The sequence below is a fragment of the Athene cunicularia genome (genome assembly GCF_003259725.1).
Source record: "Athene cunicularia isolate RWA chromosome 5 unlocalized genomic scaffold, athCun1 chr5_part1, whole genome shotgun sequence".
Taxonomy (NCBI): domain Eukaryota; kingdom Metazoa; phylum Chordata; class Aves; order Strigiformes; family Strigidae; genus Athene; species Athene cunicularia.
In genome coordinates, this window is record NW_020799101.1 from 27,704,262 (window position 1) to 27,723,583 (window position 19,322).

The 19,322-nt window shown below is 35.3% G+C and overlaps 1 protein-coding gene across 1 annotated transcript in view; it reads left to right on the top strand.

Moving 5' to 3' along the window:
• RALGAPA1 (Ral GTPase activating protein catalytic alpha subunit 1) overlaps window positions 1-19,322 on the top strand; it is a 131,625-nt gene that overhangs the window by 98,802 nt on the left and 13,501 nt on the right. The window contains exon 39 of the mRNA XM_026849293.1: window positions 1,863-1,990. Coding sequence (XP_026705094.1) covers window positions 1,863-1,990 — 128 coding nt within the window. The remainder of the gene's footprint in view (window positions 1-1,862; window positions 1,991-19,322) is intronic.

Sequence of the window (19,322 nt, forward strand, 5' to 3'; positions counted from 1 at the left end):
TGTTTAGAATCTGAGTTTTGGATATAATAGATTGATCCAACAAGGCAGTGTGTCTTTAACATTGACAATTGCAGTAGTGGGAGGAGGAGGAGGAAGAGCTCAGTGACTATAATGCATAGTAAAATTAGTAACTTGAAATTTCAAATGCCTTATCCTGTCAATCATATCTGCTAACATCATAAACTTAAAACAAAGCTAGAATATTCTGCATAATCATTTAAATATTAAGACAAACTTGGCAAACTTTTTTCTCAAATTTGATACCTGACTATGGTAGTTGAATAATAGCCTGCTTCAGCATTCTCCATCCATGTCATATTCCCACTTCTTTTTCCCAAAGCTAGATTTTACTTTCTCCTTGACTCCACACAAGAATTTGGAGATTAATTCAGCAAAGCTAGTCCATTCAGCTGTTAGGCATATAAACACACATTCTAATAACTGTTCCTCAAATGTCTGTGCTGGCCCTGTTCTTAAAACAGTGGTTTAGGGTAGCGAACACTGACTGAGTAAAAGTAGTCATGAGTGTTTGTACTGCATAATTTCTGTGTGTGATGTCACTTGCCATGAATTTCTATACTTTAAATATTAAAATTCTTTCTAGGAGCACTAATATTAATAAATTAAATTTAGCAGAAATAGGATTCCCTCTCTATGATGACTGCCTCTATCTGATGATAGGCATGAAATGATACCCAGTACATTTTCTTGTCGTTACTGGGTGACTTTTTTTTTTAATAATAAGTATATTCTTTCTTTTACTACTTTAAGTACAAACAGTTGTATTATTGGAAGTGTACAGGTTAAGAAGGAAAAAGAAAACTGCTGAGAGAAGGGATTGCTATTAGTCCAACAAGAAGTCCTTGTGTGTGAAAAAAGAAGTGCCTTCCATCAGATTTCAGTATTCTCAAAACTACATTAAGAGACTGATGGCAAAAATAATACAGGGATCTAAAATTCTTTTGCAGCGTTGGTTTCATCTTAGCAGGAAGAATATTTAATGTACACTCTGCTCCATTTGCTGACCTCATGCATAAGCTTTGTTATTCTTCACATGCTTTATGTTTGCAGCTTCAGAACTTTATTCACATGTACAGGAAATTAAGATACTTAATAGAGTTTAAATATTTTTTTTAATTGAAAAATGATGGTTGATTAGAGAATAATATAATGTCAAAATATAAGATCCATTTGTTCTGTAAACCTTTTGGGTGCTATCTATACTAAACATCAGGGTTTTCTACTGATCTCACAAATAAAGCTTTACACTTAGGGTCCAAAGATGCCAAACTTTGACAATAGATTTCTCCTGTAAAGGGATTACTGTCCATTAGTATAGACACCATAGAAAGGAAGAACAAATAGGAGAAGAAAAGAAAATGGAAGGTGGGGGTTGGTTCACCAGTAATTGTATGACAGTTGCACATTGTGTTGGTCCTTATGGACATGTTATATCTAAAGCCATGATGAATTTTATTTTAAAATTTGTGTAATTATTCCTTTTGCTTACTACCACCTACAATATTGTCATCTAGACTTTCAACCTCATAAACATCATATGCATGACTGTTCCTAGGATTTTAGCAGCAAATGTTGTAAATAAGCTTTGATGAGACATAGTATTCAAATGGTTGCTTAATTTCTTCGAATGCTGTTATCTGTTACCAAGGATATCAAGCAGTTACATGGCTATATATTTCAGCAAGAGAAAAGGTCTGTCATGGAGCACAATAACTGGTCTGATTATCTAGCAATGAGGAGGGGGAAAAAAGATATATTTGAGTGCTCTATTGTTAATGTTGATTGCTAATTGTCACAGCTAAGATCTTGCTTTATGTTGAATTTCTTAATTTTTTATTCAGGTTCCATTTTTTGGTCCACTCTTTGATGGTGCTATTGTGAATGGAAAAATTCTTCCTATTATGGTTCGTGCAACAGCTATAAATGCAAGCCGTGCATTGAAATCATTAATCCCATTATACCAAAACTTGTATCCTTTCACTCAGATGTTTACCAAGGCATATACATTCCCTTGCAGTTCTACAGATACGATCTTCATGTTTTCTGTCATCTTATATTTTTCTCGGATTAATACAGGGAAAATAATTTTTTTTTATGGTGATGGTGCCTTTAGGAAACTTAAGCACATAGAAGATTATTGAATGAAGACAAGCTTTTTTTATTAAGTGAAGAATAGATTCAGTGCTGAAAAATTGCCTGTTTCTAATGTTAATAAAAATTTTAACAAAATTATTTTAATTATTTTGTGAATAGACTTTTTAAAATAGCAATGTCATGGTGTTATAATCTTTCTTTCCTTAAACATATTAAGTATACACCCAGTATTAATGTGACCTAGTTTTGTTTTGTAGTTCCAAGAAGGATATGAATGCTTCTTGCCTTCAAGATGATAAATTTGTTACATTTATGTCATACAGATTTTGTTATTCAACTCAGAATACAAGGTTGTTGTCAAAATGATGTTAGTGTCTTTGTAAAGATATCAGAAAAGGCTATATCTTTTTTTAGTTGTTGGAACTGAAATTGTAGTTTTTTGAAAGAGCTGCTCGTGGAAGAATAGATTTACCAACCAGAAATGTAGAAACATAAGGTAAGTCAGTCACTTATACCTCTCCCCTTCTTAAGATTGAGTTCTGTTATATACGTGTTAGTTAAATATAAAAGAACATACTTTTAATGTCATAAATTGACAGATAAGTTTAAATTTAGATCTAAAAGAAATTCTGTGCATAATTTCTATCCAAGCTGTAGATACTTGTATTTGTCATGTGACAGACTGTTGCTAAAATACTCTGTTTTTTCTAAGGCTAACTGTTAATACTTGTAGAGTTTTGGATTAGATATGATGAAGTGGATTTACAGATGAATGATGGATGGTGTTTCATGTGATCACATTAAATGATGTTTGGGCCATTTCTGTAGAAGAGAGATGTTGATTCATTGTATTTTTGTGTTTGGAAAGGTCCAATCTTCTTGTCATTTCTCAAGTGGCATAATCAAAGAATTTAAAACTTATTATCAACATTATTCCATGAAAAGCAAGGGCTTATAACATTATATTGATGTATAGTGATGAGCAATTTGAAAACAGACTACTTTTAAATAGCAGACTTTCAGTACCAAAATACACCACAAACTTGTATGTTTAAACCTGTTTACAGAATATGGAAGTTGTAATAAATTCCTTGGACATAGCTTGCCAGCTTAATGTCTAGGAATTGTCCAGTTCCTAAGAGTTGTGTATTGCACATTCACTTTAGAATCACAGAATCATCTATGGTGGAAAAGACATTGAAGATCATCCAGTCCAACCATTAACCTAACACTGACAGTTCCCAACTACACCAGATCCCTCAGCGCTATGTCAACCTGACTCTTAAACACCTCCAGGGATGGGGACTCCACCACCTCCCTGGGCAGCCCATTCCAATGCCTAACAACCCGTTCTGTAAAGAAATGCTTCCTAGTATCCAGTCTAAACTGTCCTGGATATAACTTGAGGCCATTACCTGTTGTCCTGTCACTTATTACTAAAATCAGTTCTCTAAATAGTACTTTTTATATGCATCAAAGCACTGCATGTCATTTATGACATAATGTGGCCTCCATTAAAATGTTGATATTTGTCTCCTAATATGATTGGCATGATAACTGGAAAGCATTACATATATTTAATATTTGTATTGTTTGGTGGGTTTTGTATCATCACTTGGTAAGCTTATGAAACACCAGTTGATTGGGCACTGATATTAAAGGGTGGCTTTGTTAAGTATTTGGTGAAATTCTTTTTCTATCTGGCTTGGAGTATCTTATATTCAGTGCTTTGTATAATACTTTAAAAATTAAAATGGGGGTGTGGACAGTTCTTTAAAAGCTGTTTGCATGGTGTGAAATTAGAAAAAACTCTACAAACTTCCCTGGCTTGAATTAGGCTATGGTGGAGTCAGTTGTGTCAGTGAAAAACAGCAAAAAAATGTTAAACTTCAAAGTTTGGCCTGGCTCTCAGTGGTTTAAAGAACTCTTGATTAAAAACATCATGGTCATGCTCTTGGTGTTTAACCCATGTCCAGATTTGAGGTCAAGAAGGAATTTCCCTCAAGAATGGCAAAGACTGGTGGGTGTTTCCTGTAACATGGACATGATTACATGAATATTTGAAAATTGAATCTAATTATGTTTCTGCAATAGCAGGGAATTGAAAGCATCAGGGATTGACTTTAGTGTCTCCCACTTTTTTCCTCTTGCATATTCTAGCTATGGCTTTAGCACTTCGGTATACAACAAACTTAAAATCCAGTAGTGAAGAGTTGTAGGGACAGGAGTATTTTATGGTCTGTGGTTAAACAGCTTTTCTGACACCCTGCCAGACTTAATGTCTTTTGTGGAAAACAAAACTCATTGATCAAGGTGGTCTTTCCTTGTGTTGGAGCATTGCTGGAGCAAAGAAAAAGAGGGGTCAGTGTAGTGAAAACAATACATTCAAATAGGAGTTAAAAAGGAACAGAAGAGCTATTGTTTAGAAGGTACACTAAAAGGAGAGACCCAGCTGGGAAAGTGAAGCTGATAAGGCTTCCCACATGTCCAGGACCATAATGGTCTCAGTGAAAGAGAATTCTGAAGTGATGAGCTCAAAATTAATTTTTGTTTACTTATGAGTATCTAATATACTGGAGCAGTGTTAGCTTATTAGGGACTTTGATGATGGTTAGTAGAAATACAGTTGAATGTGGATCTTGAGGGAATAAGAATATTGAGACTTCTGTCAAACAGAAGTATAGGGCTTGAAATGTGTTCTGTATGAGCTCTCCTTCTACTGTAGTAGACCAGCAGAAATAGTTAATTCCAAAGCTAGCATCAGTGTATGGATGTGTCTGTGTTGTTGGTGTGTTGGTTCATTTCACTGTGCTGTGTAATACTTGGTGGGCACCTTTTGACTCAGCATGGACTTGGTGATACATATGTAGGTCTGTGCTTACCTATTATATTTTTGAGGAATATTTACAATGTTATGTTGTAGACCTTTACAGTGATGGATCATGGTAAGCTCTTCATTAAGCTAGGACTGTGTTGATTTGCTTGTCTATGGGATGTGAAGAAAGTGGCACTGAGTTTGGCCCTCCTGCTTCCAAGGAGGGCTTATCCATCCTCTGAGTTAGTGCATTTTCTAAGTGCGGACCTGACAAAAAAATCAGCTGTCATTTGTAATCAACAGGGATATTCAGCCCTCTTCATGTAACCTGATTGCAACTTTTTCCTTATTGCGCTAGTCTGTTAATCACGATGTGGCAATGGGTAGTACGTGTGAATAGTATAATAACGGTTGCATGGATACAGGAAATTCTGCTCATCTCCCTTTTATAGTCTGCCCCAACTTTGAGCATGTATTGTAGAATCTGAAGTAGCTTTCTGAGATTGACATATTCTGTCAGTCACTGTCGTCTTTCTGGTATTATTTTGACCGTTCTGATAGCAAACTTGGACAGGAAAACACTTTGAGGATTTTATTTTGTTAATGTTTTAAAAGTTTCTTCTGCTTTGTGTTTTTATTCTTTGCTCCAAATACTATAACGATATCTTTCCTTATTGTAGTATTTTAAGGTTAAAAATTTACTAAATTTATCAGCAAACGTGAGTCGCACATAGCAAGTCTCCTGCTTTACCTTGATGCTTGACATACTCATTGCTGCAGCTGCATGGAGAGAATACTGGCATTTTGGGTGGAGTTTCTGTATTGATTTGTGGAATTTGCTTTGCTTTCCCTTCGCAGATTCTGCAGTCCCTCGCAATCTTTTGGTGGCCTGGCTTTCTTGTAACAGTACCCCCTCACCAACAGGTGGCATACATGCACACAGTAGCAGGTGACACACACAAAATACTTGTATTGTCTTAATAATGAAGCAGCAGTACCCCATTTTCTGTCGCATAGCTGATGTGTTTCTTCTTTGCATTGCATTTGTCATTGTCTTAAGAAGAACCTGCTTATCTCCTGAATGCACTCCAGCTGCACATATGCTAGGAAAACTTGTAAGACTTATAACTGCAGGTGTAATAATGGGACTGAATGTTGAGAACGATCATTTTCACTATAATGTTGAATAAGGAGGCCAATATTTAGGGCATTGTTAATACTCTTTATTTACTAAATTGCATTGAAATTCCTGACGGGAATAATTTTATTCGTGGCTTGCATCTCAGAGCAAGCACTTTGTCACATTCTGAATTCAGAATATCCAATGTGTAGTAAATGGATCAATACTAAGTATTTTGAACAATAGAAAGAGTGGCTTCATATAAAATTTTACTTAAACTTCATGAATAAAACAACAGGTGTTAGCCAGGTGCCAAGAGATACACAAAGATAATGTTCTTTACTTAGTGTAGTAGGCATCTCCAGTGATCCAACTTGTTAAAATTATTGCAACAAAACAGGAAAAAGACTAAAAACCTTGTGGGACTGAAATTCCAGTTGTGAAACAACAAGTGTTACTTTTTGCACTTTGTACGCAAATTTTGGAGTGTTTCCTCTGTATTAAAATCTCAGAGCTGAGAAGAAGGTTTCTTGCTTGATGCAATACTCAACTTCTCCAAGAAAGGGTTTTATTGGAACTTGGTAGTATTGCTGTTTGTTGTGCCTGCTTGACCATCATCTGCCTGAAGACAGAATTGCAGACATTGGAAAGTTTATCTTCAGAAAGAAAGCATTTGTTATTAATGACATATAGTGAGCAAAGAGTATTCTTCAGATTCTCTGTCCATATTTGTCTCATTTAAATAAGAATATTTGTTTGATTTACATTTTCAAACTGGAATTTGTGAAGATTTTGGAGGTGTTCACTAATACAGAAACTGAGAAGTTAAAGCCGTAAAGCACTGATTTTGGAAATGCCAGTTTCCCTTCCTCTTAATTCCAGTAACTTTTCTATCTTAGAGATGATGAGCATCTGTAAGAAAAAAAATTAATACAGCGTTAGTGCATCAATGATAATTATGTGTCAAATGGAAAAGGCATAAGGGGTGCTCTCTCTCCTTAAAGCTCTATCATGGATTCATTTTTCACACTGCACTAATTCATTTTGGTATAGTGAAAGAAATAATGCATGCCATTATAATTGCTCTTTTAATAAGTTCTGGTTTAGAATTTTTTTGAACTGCCAGATGTGAAAATTCTCAGCAAACTTTGCTATATTTTTGGCAGTACAATTTTGACACACAGGACATTTAATAAGGTTTTAACATACCTGTTACTGATTTTTCTGTCATTATAGGTGAGAAGAAACAGATATTAAAAATAATTCTTGATACACTTTTTAGATACTCCTCTGTATGCTTTACAAAAAATAATTGAAAATTTCAGGATTTCTGTGAATATTATCCCATCCCTGCATCATGCCATTGTTGCCTAATCTGAGTTCAATTAAAAGCCATGGATGAGTTCATCATATGACTTCCCCTGTTTTTTCCAGAATAAAATAGAGTTATTTCTAAAATCTGTTTTACTGTTTAGCAACAGAAATTGTTTTCCAAGTTCAAGCAAGAGTCATAAGGTAGATAATATGATGTTGAGTCTTTCCTGTGTTTTGATTTGCTTAGTTTTGCTGTTCTTCCAAATCCTAGTTCTGCTGACAACTCACTTGATCTTTTAATAATTCAAAATATGATTCATTAAATGCCTTCATACAATGGTATAACACAAAACCCAAAAGATTTCCAAGGCATTTATAAGTATCTGATTGTTTTAATGGACTGTTCAGGTATTTCAGTTTCAAGGAACCATGTGTAACAGTTTCTCTGTGCATTATAAGAAGACCTAAATACAAGACGAAAGCTTTATATCTCTACATAGTCATGGATGTGTGTACATTTGTGCATGTGTGTGTGTGTCTACTTGTTAGGTATGCAACAGCAGTAATAGCTACTTTTATTATCTTTATATAATTTTTCTTCTGAACTAATACATCCGATTATTGTGTTTTCCTTTGATATAGCAAGTATATTTGAACAATGAGAGACTGTTGTAAGGAAAATTCCAAGGGAAGTACCAGGAAGATTTGTTTTCATGTAAACCATGGATGGCTAAAGTACTCAGAATGTCAAACCACTAGTGTGAAAAAAACAAAATGAGCAGTATTTAAATAACTGCTGCATTTAAGATTGTTCACATTCAAGATTAGTGTTTTAATATGTTATATAGAAATTTGGTACAGTTTGAAATATCTCATGTAAAGGAATTGTATACATGATGGCAATGCAACATAATAGAATAATCTAAAACATCTTTTGTATTGATACCATCACCCTGAAGCTTGCCCAATTAAAAAAAAAAAGGCCAAATGAAAAAATAGCTAAGATTCCAAAGCATAAATTGTGCTATTTATGTTCGTTAAGTATGGTTTGAAATCCTGTCTTAGGGACATCTTACCTAACTATAATGCTGCTCAGTAAATGAGAAGAGTATTGATTGGCATATGCTGCTTAAATCGATCACCTTGACAGCCAGAATTACAGTAATCTGTCAGTATTAATGACTGTCTTTCAAGCCTTGATACCTCTCCTTCGCTTGTCTCGTCTTGCCTCACTTCTGTTTGAAGTGCATTTTCTTGCAACCTCTGGTTTTGTCAGGGTAGGTACTTTTGTAGTGTTTTTTTGTCCCCTGAGTCCAATTTATTGGCTTGATCATGCAATTAGAGTTAAAATGCAACACCAGGGAGCAAAAGTAGGCAGTGTTCCGAGTAACAATTGGACCTCAGAGGTAGTGCAAGCCTGTTCTCAGCCATCTTTTATTAGTTACCTGTTGAAAGAACAGGATTGTTTTGCAATGAATAATTCCAAAGCATCACTTTAAATGCCTTTGATTTTAGCCACTAGAGACAACTGATTGAACCAACATTTGTGATAGGTTTTTAAACTCTTGCCTTAGTGTTTGTCATATAGACACTTCAGATAACTGCTGGAGAAATACTTGTAGATGTGTATATGAAGCTGCTGTTTTTACTGCATTTTCATGTAAACATACACATTATTTCCATCACTTTTCATACATTTTTAATATGAGTAAATGGAAGTGTGGAACTTGAAAGCTGTGTTGTAATATAGTATATTTTAATGAATATAGTCTGTGAGGGTTTTTTAGCAAAACACACATACATACTTTTCTTCAGCAGCAGTTCTGGATTTGTACGTGTTCATGTAAACATATTTTCTTCAGTAACTCCCCTACTTCTAATCCCACAGAACCTGCCTTCTCTACCCCAGGTAGCTCTTCTGTCTATATCTTTTCTTAAGGGCTGCCTGCAGATATGAACTAGGATGCTGGGAGTACTTGTTAAAGAGGTATAGTGTAAGCACATGGGTTTAAAAGTAATAATGTTGTTGTCATCACAGGATATCTATAATTTGTTTTTTAATTAGTAGTACAGCTTTATTTATTAGTTACTCTTCCCTAATGAAATGCATGAGACATTCTTGAAAGTGATAAAAACCCAAAATATCAAATGAGACAAAACTGATTGACTCTAGTAATACAATTTTCTAATAATAATTGCACTTATAAAGTGCTGAGTGCTCCGTTGCTGTTGTAGACAGTTATGGGGGAGACTCAAATCTTTTTGTACTGTTAAGAAAAATATATTCTAGGTTATTTTACATTTTTTTCATTATTTGAATTTACCCATCTGAAGGGGGGGGTATTGGTTCAACTGATTATAAAATATGGGTAGGCTTATGCCAGTGGCATTCTGTTTTAGAATAAAAGGATGTCAGTGAACTACCCTGAAAAGCAGTGAAGTACTTTATCAGCCTCTAGAACTTCTGAATTTGGATCTACCAGTACAGCTCGCTTGAAGGAGGGTAGTTCTCTGTTACTGCATCCTTTAAGGTAGGAAAATTTTGTATGTTGTAAGCTGTAAGTTAGTAGAGCAATCACTCTTTCATTATAAAAGCTGTCTTAAATGTGTATAGATCCCTCTTTTAAACAAAAGTTTGCAGGGAGAAGGCTAGGAGTCCTTAATCTGGAATGAAAAACATAATTTAGTTCACTCTTAGGCAGAGCTGATTGCCTTGTACGTAACACAAAATGACAGGTTTTTTGTTAATACCTACTTAACCTTATTAATTAATTAAACATTTTGGGTAACAAAAGCCCTTTGTTAAAATGTTAAGACTCTTGCCCCCTTAAGGTGGTAAAATTCATATAGATTTCTTTGATAGCGCTCAGAAGTCTGTGAATAAAAGTAGGGAAGATTAAAGAGGTTTTACTGTGACATTTCTAAGATTTAAATAAAGGAAAGTTTTTAAACTATTTAAGCCCCATTTTTATGTTACAAAACACAGCATTGTTTATTGATGTAATCCTTTTTGAGTCATAAATTCACCCCTAATAACAGATAAGTGACTTGCACACAACTTGAAAGATTTGTATCTTAAAATGCTAAAAACTCTGTGTATATAAAGAATGTGTATGGTTGATTCTGGTATACAAATTGGTGGGAAATGTGGGAGATGATTTGTGACAAGGAAAACCAATTCAACAGTAATGTCTGTGAGACAGAGTGATGTTTTTGGGTGAGTTGAATAAGATATTGGCAAACTGTTCCTGCATCATTCTGCATATGGTAATCAAGACAGTTGGGGCATGCTTTCCAGTGCCAACAGAGGGATTAGAAGATGATAGGTACCCAAAAAAAAGAGAGGAGATTAGAAACTAGCACTCTGATTGTCTTTGTTCTCTGACAGGTCTGTATTTCAGTTAGTGGAAAAAGGGGTTTAATAACTGGCAATATCTGGAAATATCTAGCTGGAGATGGAATGTATTTCATGTAACAATATTCACTAATTGAACAGGTCAAAATTATAACTAAAAAGGGTGTATGTATATAGTTTATTCTGTTGTATATAGTTTATTCTGTATGTGCAACATAATAGAAAAATGGAATAAACTAACATAAAGCAAGGATTAAAAGTTAGTATTACAGTAATTGGAATTACCATATGGTAGTCAGAAGGACGTGAGTCCTAATCATAGCCTGGCCAATCAAATTAATCTCAATATACTTTCTAGACATTGAGAAAATAGTTTAATTGCTGATTAACTGCTCCTGAATTTGTGGGTCACAAATATATCTATCTCCTTCTGAATGCTTCTCCTCCCAAACACAGAAGAATGCAGCCTATTAGAAAATCTTTTAATTTCTGCTTGCCAAACCATAGTTACCGTCCATCTGTTCTTGCCAATTGTGGAAAAAGGTCAGTTTTCAGCAAAGCCATGCATTTCACAGAAGGTATGTGAAGTGAAATTTCACAGGGGACCTGATGGATCCTGATTCTTAGTGATAAACCTTTGGGGCCAGCAGGGTTGGCATATGGTTCAGCATGATATGAAGGCTTGGGTTCCCTGGCTTCACTTCTTTGGCGTGGAACTGATAAAACCTGGCTCTTAAGTATTGTTTCGCTGGACACCAATCATGGGCAGCAGGAACTGCCCATTTAACTCTCTGTGGGAAGGAAGCCCAGGCTGTGTTCACAATAGTACCATTGTAGTGCTGCAAACTGCTCTCAACAGCTTGACAGCACTAGGGAGGAGGGTGAAGAGGCTGCTTTACTAATTGCCCTTCAAAATAAAGAAAGAGGGGAAGTAACTGAAAATTAATATTTGTTTTCTTCATTTAAATAGAAGAAGCCTGTCTTCGAGTTTTAAAAATTGTTTTAAAAATCAAATTTACTGCCCTCTGAAGAGACTTATAAGTAGATTATCTCGTACCAATACTGCAGCAATCCAGGGTAGTGAGGAAACATCCTCTTCAACTAAGAAAGAAAAAAGGAAAGGTAGTTGTAAAGTTTATTAAAGTACGGGTTGGAATTAATGACAAAATTTACCATGTGAGAAGGTTTCTTTGTTACTTTGTAGTGTGGAATTGCAAATTAATGTGTCTTTATGTGCACGTCTTTTTGCTGGACGATATTTAATGTTAATATGATTCCATATTTGTGTAATTTTAGTTTGTAGTGATGTCTTAATGAAAGGCATTTTGCCTACTGTTTCTCTCATCAATGAACATGTCTATATATGCAAATAAAGTATTTAAGATAGAAATTTAAACATTTGAATGTATGAACAGTGGGCATAAGCATTCAGGCTAATGTCAGAGAGCAAAAAGCCAACTTGCTTCTGTGCTTTTACACTTTTGCTTCTCTATTTTTACACTCATCATTGTTAATTGCTTGAGTTAAAATTGATGTAAAGCTGAGTGTCAGAGTAGGGATAAATTCCCACTCCCAAAATCTGGAGTTAGTATGCAGGGCTACAGTTCCACCAGCCTGTACTATTCCACATTATTTGTGGGCTGAAGTGATGACTGCAACACCTTAACATCTCTCATTGGCACATTTGGTGCAACATCCTTTAATAAACTTCAGTCCCTTGGCCTGTTGGCCCTGTGCCTCCCCTGCTGCCTCTTGCAAACTCGCTGCTGCCAGGTGAGCGGCTGCCTGCGAGCTGTTCTGTCTGCCGGCAGAAGCATTGCTCCAAAGAGGACCTGAAGCAGCAGCATCCATAATGGGCTTCAAAACAATTAGCACAACATACCTTGTAGGTTCATTGATTCCTGTCTTGGATACATTAGTAAGACAAATCCTCCCTGGAAGTTGGAGTAGGAATTCTGCCTGCATAACAGCTTCAGCACTGTTTCCTTCACTGTTTTGTTTTCACCTCAGTAGCCTGTTACTAAAACATGGATGAGTGGGGTATTTGTAAATACTGTATTAGTCTTCTAACCACACAGCCAGTAAAGTTAATGAGTAATCTGTTACAGTGTTGAAGTATTTGTCCTTTCAATACTGCTAGCCATTTGGTCTTACTATCTTTTTAATTTCATGCTAAAATGCAGTTCAGGTCTTGTTAAACCAACAATGCACAATAAATGGTACTGAAACTGAGACTTTCTACTATATGTTTGTGTTAATATGCTCCTGCTATATTTCAAACAGATAATTCATTGAATGCCCATTCTTCCTCTTACTGCAGAGTAGATTATATTTAAGTCAAGATTAATGGATAGATTCTGATGTTAAAACCCAGTCTCTGAGCTTGTTGTTCCCTAGAGGCATATAGTGCATTAGTTTAAGCCAATATGCTGCTTATCGTAGATACTATGACACTGTCTTAAATGACAGTTTACTGTACTTTGTTACTGCTTACTCTGGTAATAAAATCACTATATTGTGTTCTTGATAATTACAATATTAAATAGAAACTTAATTGGATTACTGCACATTTAGATACAGATAGTTCTTAAGTAATTGTCCACTGTAAAATTTCTGATACTCATTTTTTCCTCTCATGAGGTATATTCTGTCAGTGTCTAAGCTTAATACTTAGTTCAGTCACCTTAGCTGAAAAAGTGCTGAACAGAGATTTGCAGTAGGATTTTTTGGTGCAAAGGAATATCTTTTATCATACAGTTTTTCACTTGAACCTTGTTTTTTAAAAAAATTATTCTGTAAGATGCTTTCATTTCTTGAAGTCCCTAAAGTCCTCTAGGTTCTACAGAGTTGAAGAATTCCATATGTATTGTTAATTCCGATTTTTTTTTTCCCCTTAACTTTGAAATTGTTAGAAATCTGAGCATCAATTTTGTGATTTTTGCTGCCTAAGCAGATGATCAGAATTAGAATTAATTCAATTCAGTAAGTATATATTTTTATATGGTTATCTTAAAAACCTCAACTTTTATATAGTTTTAATTCTGGAGAATATTTATACTAAAATTAAAATTCATGTTAAGTCCATTCCACTCACACTTTAATTCTACATATCTTTATAAGTGCCTTTTGTAAAGGAGCTTGGTGCAGAGTGGTTACATTTTTCATTTCATAATTGAGTGTTTTTAAGTGGTTAAGCATAGTCCAAATTTTATCCAATTCTAGCTTGTGTTAATGGTGCTACACTCACACTGCCTTAGCACCTGTTATGGATTTTGAGTCATCTGGCAGCCCGTGGGACTTAGATAAAGAAGTACCAGGTGTCCTGCCTGTCTCTTAATTGAGACGCAATGTAAACAATATAGACTTGGCAATATGGTTATAGGAATGGATTAAAGCCCAGCTTTGTCTGCGCTGATGAATCACAGCTTTTTCTTCCTAGATGATGTTATAAACCACTGAAGAATTCAGTTAGCTGTAAGATGTGGTAAAACAACATAAAAATAAACAGTATATCAAGGATTTACCTAGAAGGACAGTGTTGCAGAATGTTAAATATATTGTGTTTTCCAATGAAAATGTAAACATCAATTACAATTTCTTGCAGTAAGTTAGCAATTTTGAAAGTGCTCACACTGTAAAAATTGAAGATTCTTATATAATTCAGATGAAGTCAATGCCTTTCAATATATAATGTTAGTAAATTAGGCAGAAAGCAATAGCATTAACTTGGAAACACTCAGTGGCTGCAACTTCAGCCTATGCTTACCTTGCAGGACTTTTAACCATTTAACCATAGGGTAGATATACTGGAAGTAATCTCCTTTAGCTGTAAGATTAGTAGAAAAAAGCCTCTAAATGGCAAATGTATGTGTTGCCTTTTAATATATCTCAGATTTATTGAACTTTTTAGTAGTGTAAAAAAACCCAGAAAGTAATTTTCATTATATTCGTTTAAAGAATGATACAGCTACATGCGTTGGAAACAAATTGCAAGATCTGGAATGTTTGAAATGATGGGATTAATTTGTATGGATTTATCTTTTACATATTCCCTTATTTCTCCATGAAGAAATATGCCTCAAACTGACTCAGAAAGCAGTCAGTTGCAACTTGTGTTGAAAAACATTTTTATTAAATGTGTTAGATATTACATTTTATGTTTTCTTAAATTTTAGTTGCAGTCTGATACTTGTTTTTCATATCTATTTTCATTTTTTAATGATACATTAATTAGTAGATTGTCATATAAATTGCTACTTAAAATTAGTGATTTTGGATAATTAACACTAAATTGCTTCTGCAATTTTAAAACATTTTCACAAAATGCAACATAAAAGTTTACTTTTAAAATATAGCTTTGAATCCTTTGAGGTTTATGTTCCATTTTAATGGGTAAGAAAATATGTTACATTTTATTGCAAAAATGCTGTCACTAGTATTGAAAATATGGTTTCAGTAGAGGAAAAAAATCACTGTGGATGACTACAAAATTTTTAATTCTTTCACCTGTTTAGTAGTGTCAGGCATAGTAATTTTTTTTCTTCTCTTTCACCAAAAAAACTTGTATCAGTTATGAGGAGAATGAACTGAAATCTGCTTTATGAATCATCAGTGTAGTGGCTAAGTTCCAATTGCATATGCAGAAGCTGCTTTCATTTACAGCATAGCTGTGTGAACAGATGCACAGAGCAAAATATTTATATGCCATTTTCAATATTGGCAGTATTTAAGAAACAGAAAAGAACTGAGGCTGACTTTGAGATATCAACTTGGCTTGAGTAAACAGAAGTTGCAGCTGGAAAAAAAAAGTCTCTTTATTTGTATACTGTGCAAACTAGATGTGGAAATCACTGAAATGCAGTAAGGAACACCATGATGCCATTTCTACAGAGTCACTTTTCAGAATATAAGAGAACTTTAACTATTCCTCTCGGTGTGGCCAGTTGATACTGATCACCCACCTACATACAAAACACAGCTAGTTGCAGGGCTTCCAACGCTGGATCAATAGCAGCCTGACTTACATCCTTAATTCAAAGAGCCAACAAAGAGTACAAATTGCTGTGACTCAGTATGAGTTCAGCTGGTTTGACAACCACTGCACAATCTCTTCTTTCAGAGTGAGATTTCCCAGAAAAAACTACTATTTCTGTGATGTGTATGTTTTGTCCTGTCTTCCTTTAGAAGCCAAATTCTGCTATGGCTAACTTTTCCTTTCAGCTCCTGTAAAACCTTGGTCCTAGCCTATACTTGTTGTCTTTTATAGGAGGCAACCCTCCTTTCACATTTTGATATCAGGAATTGTAATTTAATAGGAAAAATCTGCCCAGTAAAATTGATGCTTTCATCATTTTAAGTACCTCAAACTGTAGCAATTAATTCTCCAGGGTTTGCACACATTTTCAGGCCAGGGAGCAAGACTTAAAATCTCCTACCATCATATGCTATTCACCGTGTCTCACTATTCTTTTGCTTCCTTTGGTCTTTAGTATCCTGGGAGTGTTTTTGTATGTTGTCAATAATACAGATTTGGCTTTTCTCTAGGAAAGAGGAGGTGTGCTTCTAAATTTGCTGAGCAGGCAAATGTAATAAATGAGAGTACCATCTTATATAGCTTTTCTTAAAATACTGTTAATCTCTTTTATATAAATAGGGTATACATACAATTAAAAAACCTCTTGCAGGCGTCCATTGATCCTACAAGCAAGTATCTCTGGGTGGAGGATTTTCATTTTCCAGTTAAGGATGAGTAGTGCTTTGGTTTCTGCTTGTCTAAATTATTTTCCTAATGCCTGACTGACAAAGTAATACTCTCCACAATCATATCAATATATATTGGGTTCTTAGATGACTTTGCTAACAGCTGGAACTGCCAGGGATACAGCTGCACATGTATTTCTGACAGTAGTTTGTAATTTAACCTGAAAGAGTCCATTTTGCTATTTAGAAGTGCATTCTCTGGCTTTTTAGTAAGATGTATGTCTAGGCAATCATCAAAACCACCTCTTTTTCCTGCCACCAGAATCAAAGAATCTCAGGTACTACATACCATCGGTATTGTAATCACATATTCCAATATGCAGTTATACTGTGATATACTATACAGATGTGCACATATATGTAAATACATAAACATCAGGAGGGAAGATGTATGAATAAAAGTTTCATGGAAGTGTCTCATTAACTTTTGTTCAGTTTTTCTGAATGAGAGACAGTGATGGAAAACTTCAGTTAAGAGCCCACATTTTTACTCCTTTCACAAAGGGGAGTCCTTTTGTTATAATTCTGGTTGTGGGATTGGGTTTTTTGTTTCTTTTCCTAAAAAAAAGAAAAATAACTTGTGTTCTCAGTCTACTGGACTTGACCAGCCCATTGGTAGAGGTGTAGGAATGGCTGCAGATTGCTGAGCTTACAATTTGGAACTTCATAGTTCTAGGGTATTTCCTGAACTATAGTGATCTTGATGCATTTTAAATCATCCAGACATCATCTTGAAGTCATATACTAAAATGGAAGCTGAGCCATAACATTTTATTGTGGTATCTGAAGTGATAAATACTTTCTTTTGACTTTTGGGAAAATACAGTTTCTGCCATTGATTACTTCAAGTACTTCACTAATATATTCCTTTTAAATTTTGTTGAACAAATTAAATACTGATCTGACATTACAAATATTTCCGTCACTGTTTTAGTGCATTAATGAACTGTGCATCTCTTCAGCCCTTTTTTAAGTTTCTGTCATTGAGTAGGTTCCCCAGTATAATCCTTCCCTCCAGAAGCTGCTGAGGAAATCTGTCGTGATAAAACATTTTCTGTTTGTTTTTTTTTTTTCAAAAGTCTTGAGAGCATATAACTACTCTGTTGATCTGACTCAGGTTCCTCCTGACTGGCCTTATAGGTGCCTGAGACTAAAATATAGGTGATAAGAATCTCCACACAGCCAGTGCTGAGTCCTGGATGCCTCTGAAGTTCGCGGGTATCTAAAGCTTTCACTGCCAGCCTTCCCTGGAGATCTGCCCACTTCAGCACACACTAGAGCTGTCTGAGTACTTGCTTTATCCTGAATAGCCGAATTCCCAGTTCATGCCTCTCTTTATCCAATGAGTAGGTAGGTATTTATTTGCTCGTCTGACCTGCAAGGCAGCAGTGCTAAGCGTTTTGAAGGTATACTCTCTGGATTAGAGCCCACACAAGCACAACAGGAGGTAACTCCCTAGTTATGTCAATCAGCCAGGAAATGGTTTCCAATTTTGAGGCCACATCTCCTGCATCTTACAAAACTGTTCTAACCGTTGGGACTGAGGACATTTTGTAATCAGGCACACACCGTTCACTGATGAAATTGCTCTTCATTATATAAAATAAGATCCTCTCTGAATCACAGGGAGAGTACATGCTCATCTGTATAGCCTAATGGTTGTGGTATTTTCCTGAGAGAGGAGAGTCCCTGGATTCCAGCCCCTGCTCAGGAAGTGTTTGTTATCAGATGATCTTTGGAGCAGGTTCTAGGATTTCTTCTCCAGCCCTTTTGTGAATCTAGCACTTAGATGGTCTGGTAATAAATAGATTACGGAATTGTGAAGTGCCATATCCTTAATTAAGGTCTTGGAAATTTTACTCTGTGTTGAAACTGCTTCTTCTTTATTTTTTCAGCCTCAGGTTAATGATGTTTTAGGATTGGTATTCCCTATATGATTGTGACATCGTAGTCATGCATCCACTCTTCTTCAACTGCAAAATACTAGGTGGATTTATTGTAATGTGTTTTATTCAGGTTAACACTGAGAGGTGTTGAATAAGAAGAGTGGAAAGAAAACATGTCGTCAGAATAATACAATAAATCTGTGGAAATGACTGTGAGGAGATAAATTCTTTCAAGAAGGATTTGAAAGATGGAGATGGTAGGAAAGGCTGAACTACGGGAAGTATGGGATTTTGTAAAGACTGCATGGTTAAAATTACAGGAAAGGAAAAATAAAGGCTAAGCAACTAGAGATGTGAGAAAATGTAGCAAACAGTCTTCCTCACCAAATTGAAGGTTGACAAAGCCATGGATTAAAAAAAATGGCAGTGTGAGGGAATTGTTTTGGATATAAAGGAAAAAGATCAAGATGGTGGATGAAGATGCAAGGAGGAGAGCTGGTTTGCTTCTGTTATTGTGGCACATGTATATCCTTAGCATAAACCCCAGTCTTATTTTACTGAGGTGGAATACAGCACAAGACAGATGATGGTTTTCCCCCAGAAGTAAAAAAACGAAGTATAAAATCAAAGATAACAAATGAAGGCAGATACAAAATTCAGGGAAATGTGAAACAGTAATAGACAGCATGAATTGTGTGACCTACACAGCAACAGATTTAAATCTTCCAAGATATTTTCCTTGTTTTTCTGTAAACATCATAGCAAAGGGGAGAGTTTGAGGGGGAATTGTTTTGTGGACACTTACAGAGACTTGGTGCTAGGCCTAAGAAGCCACATGGAAAAAAATTACAAAAGTACCTGTCCAAAAATGTCAGGGTGAGTGAGAATGACCATACACATTAACTGACTGGAGTCAAGAGTAGTTTTGATAAAATGGATCAAATAGGCATGGACTAT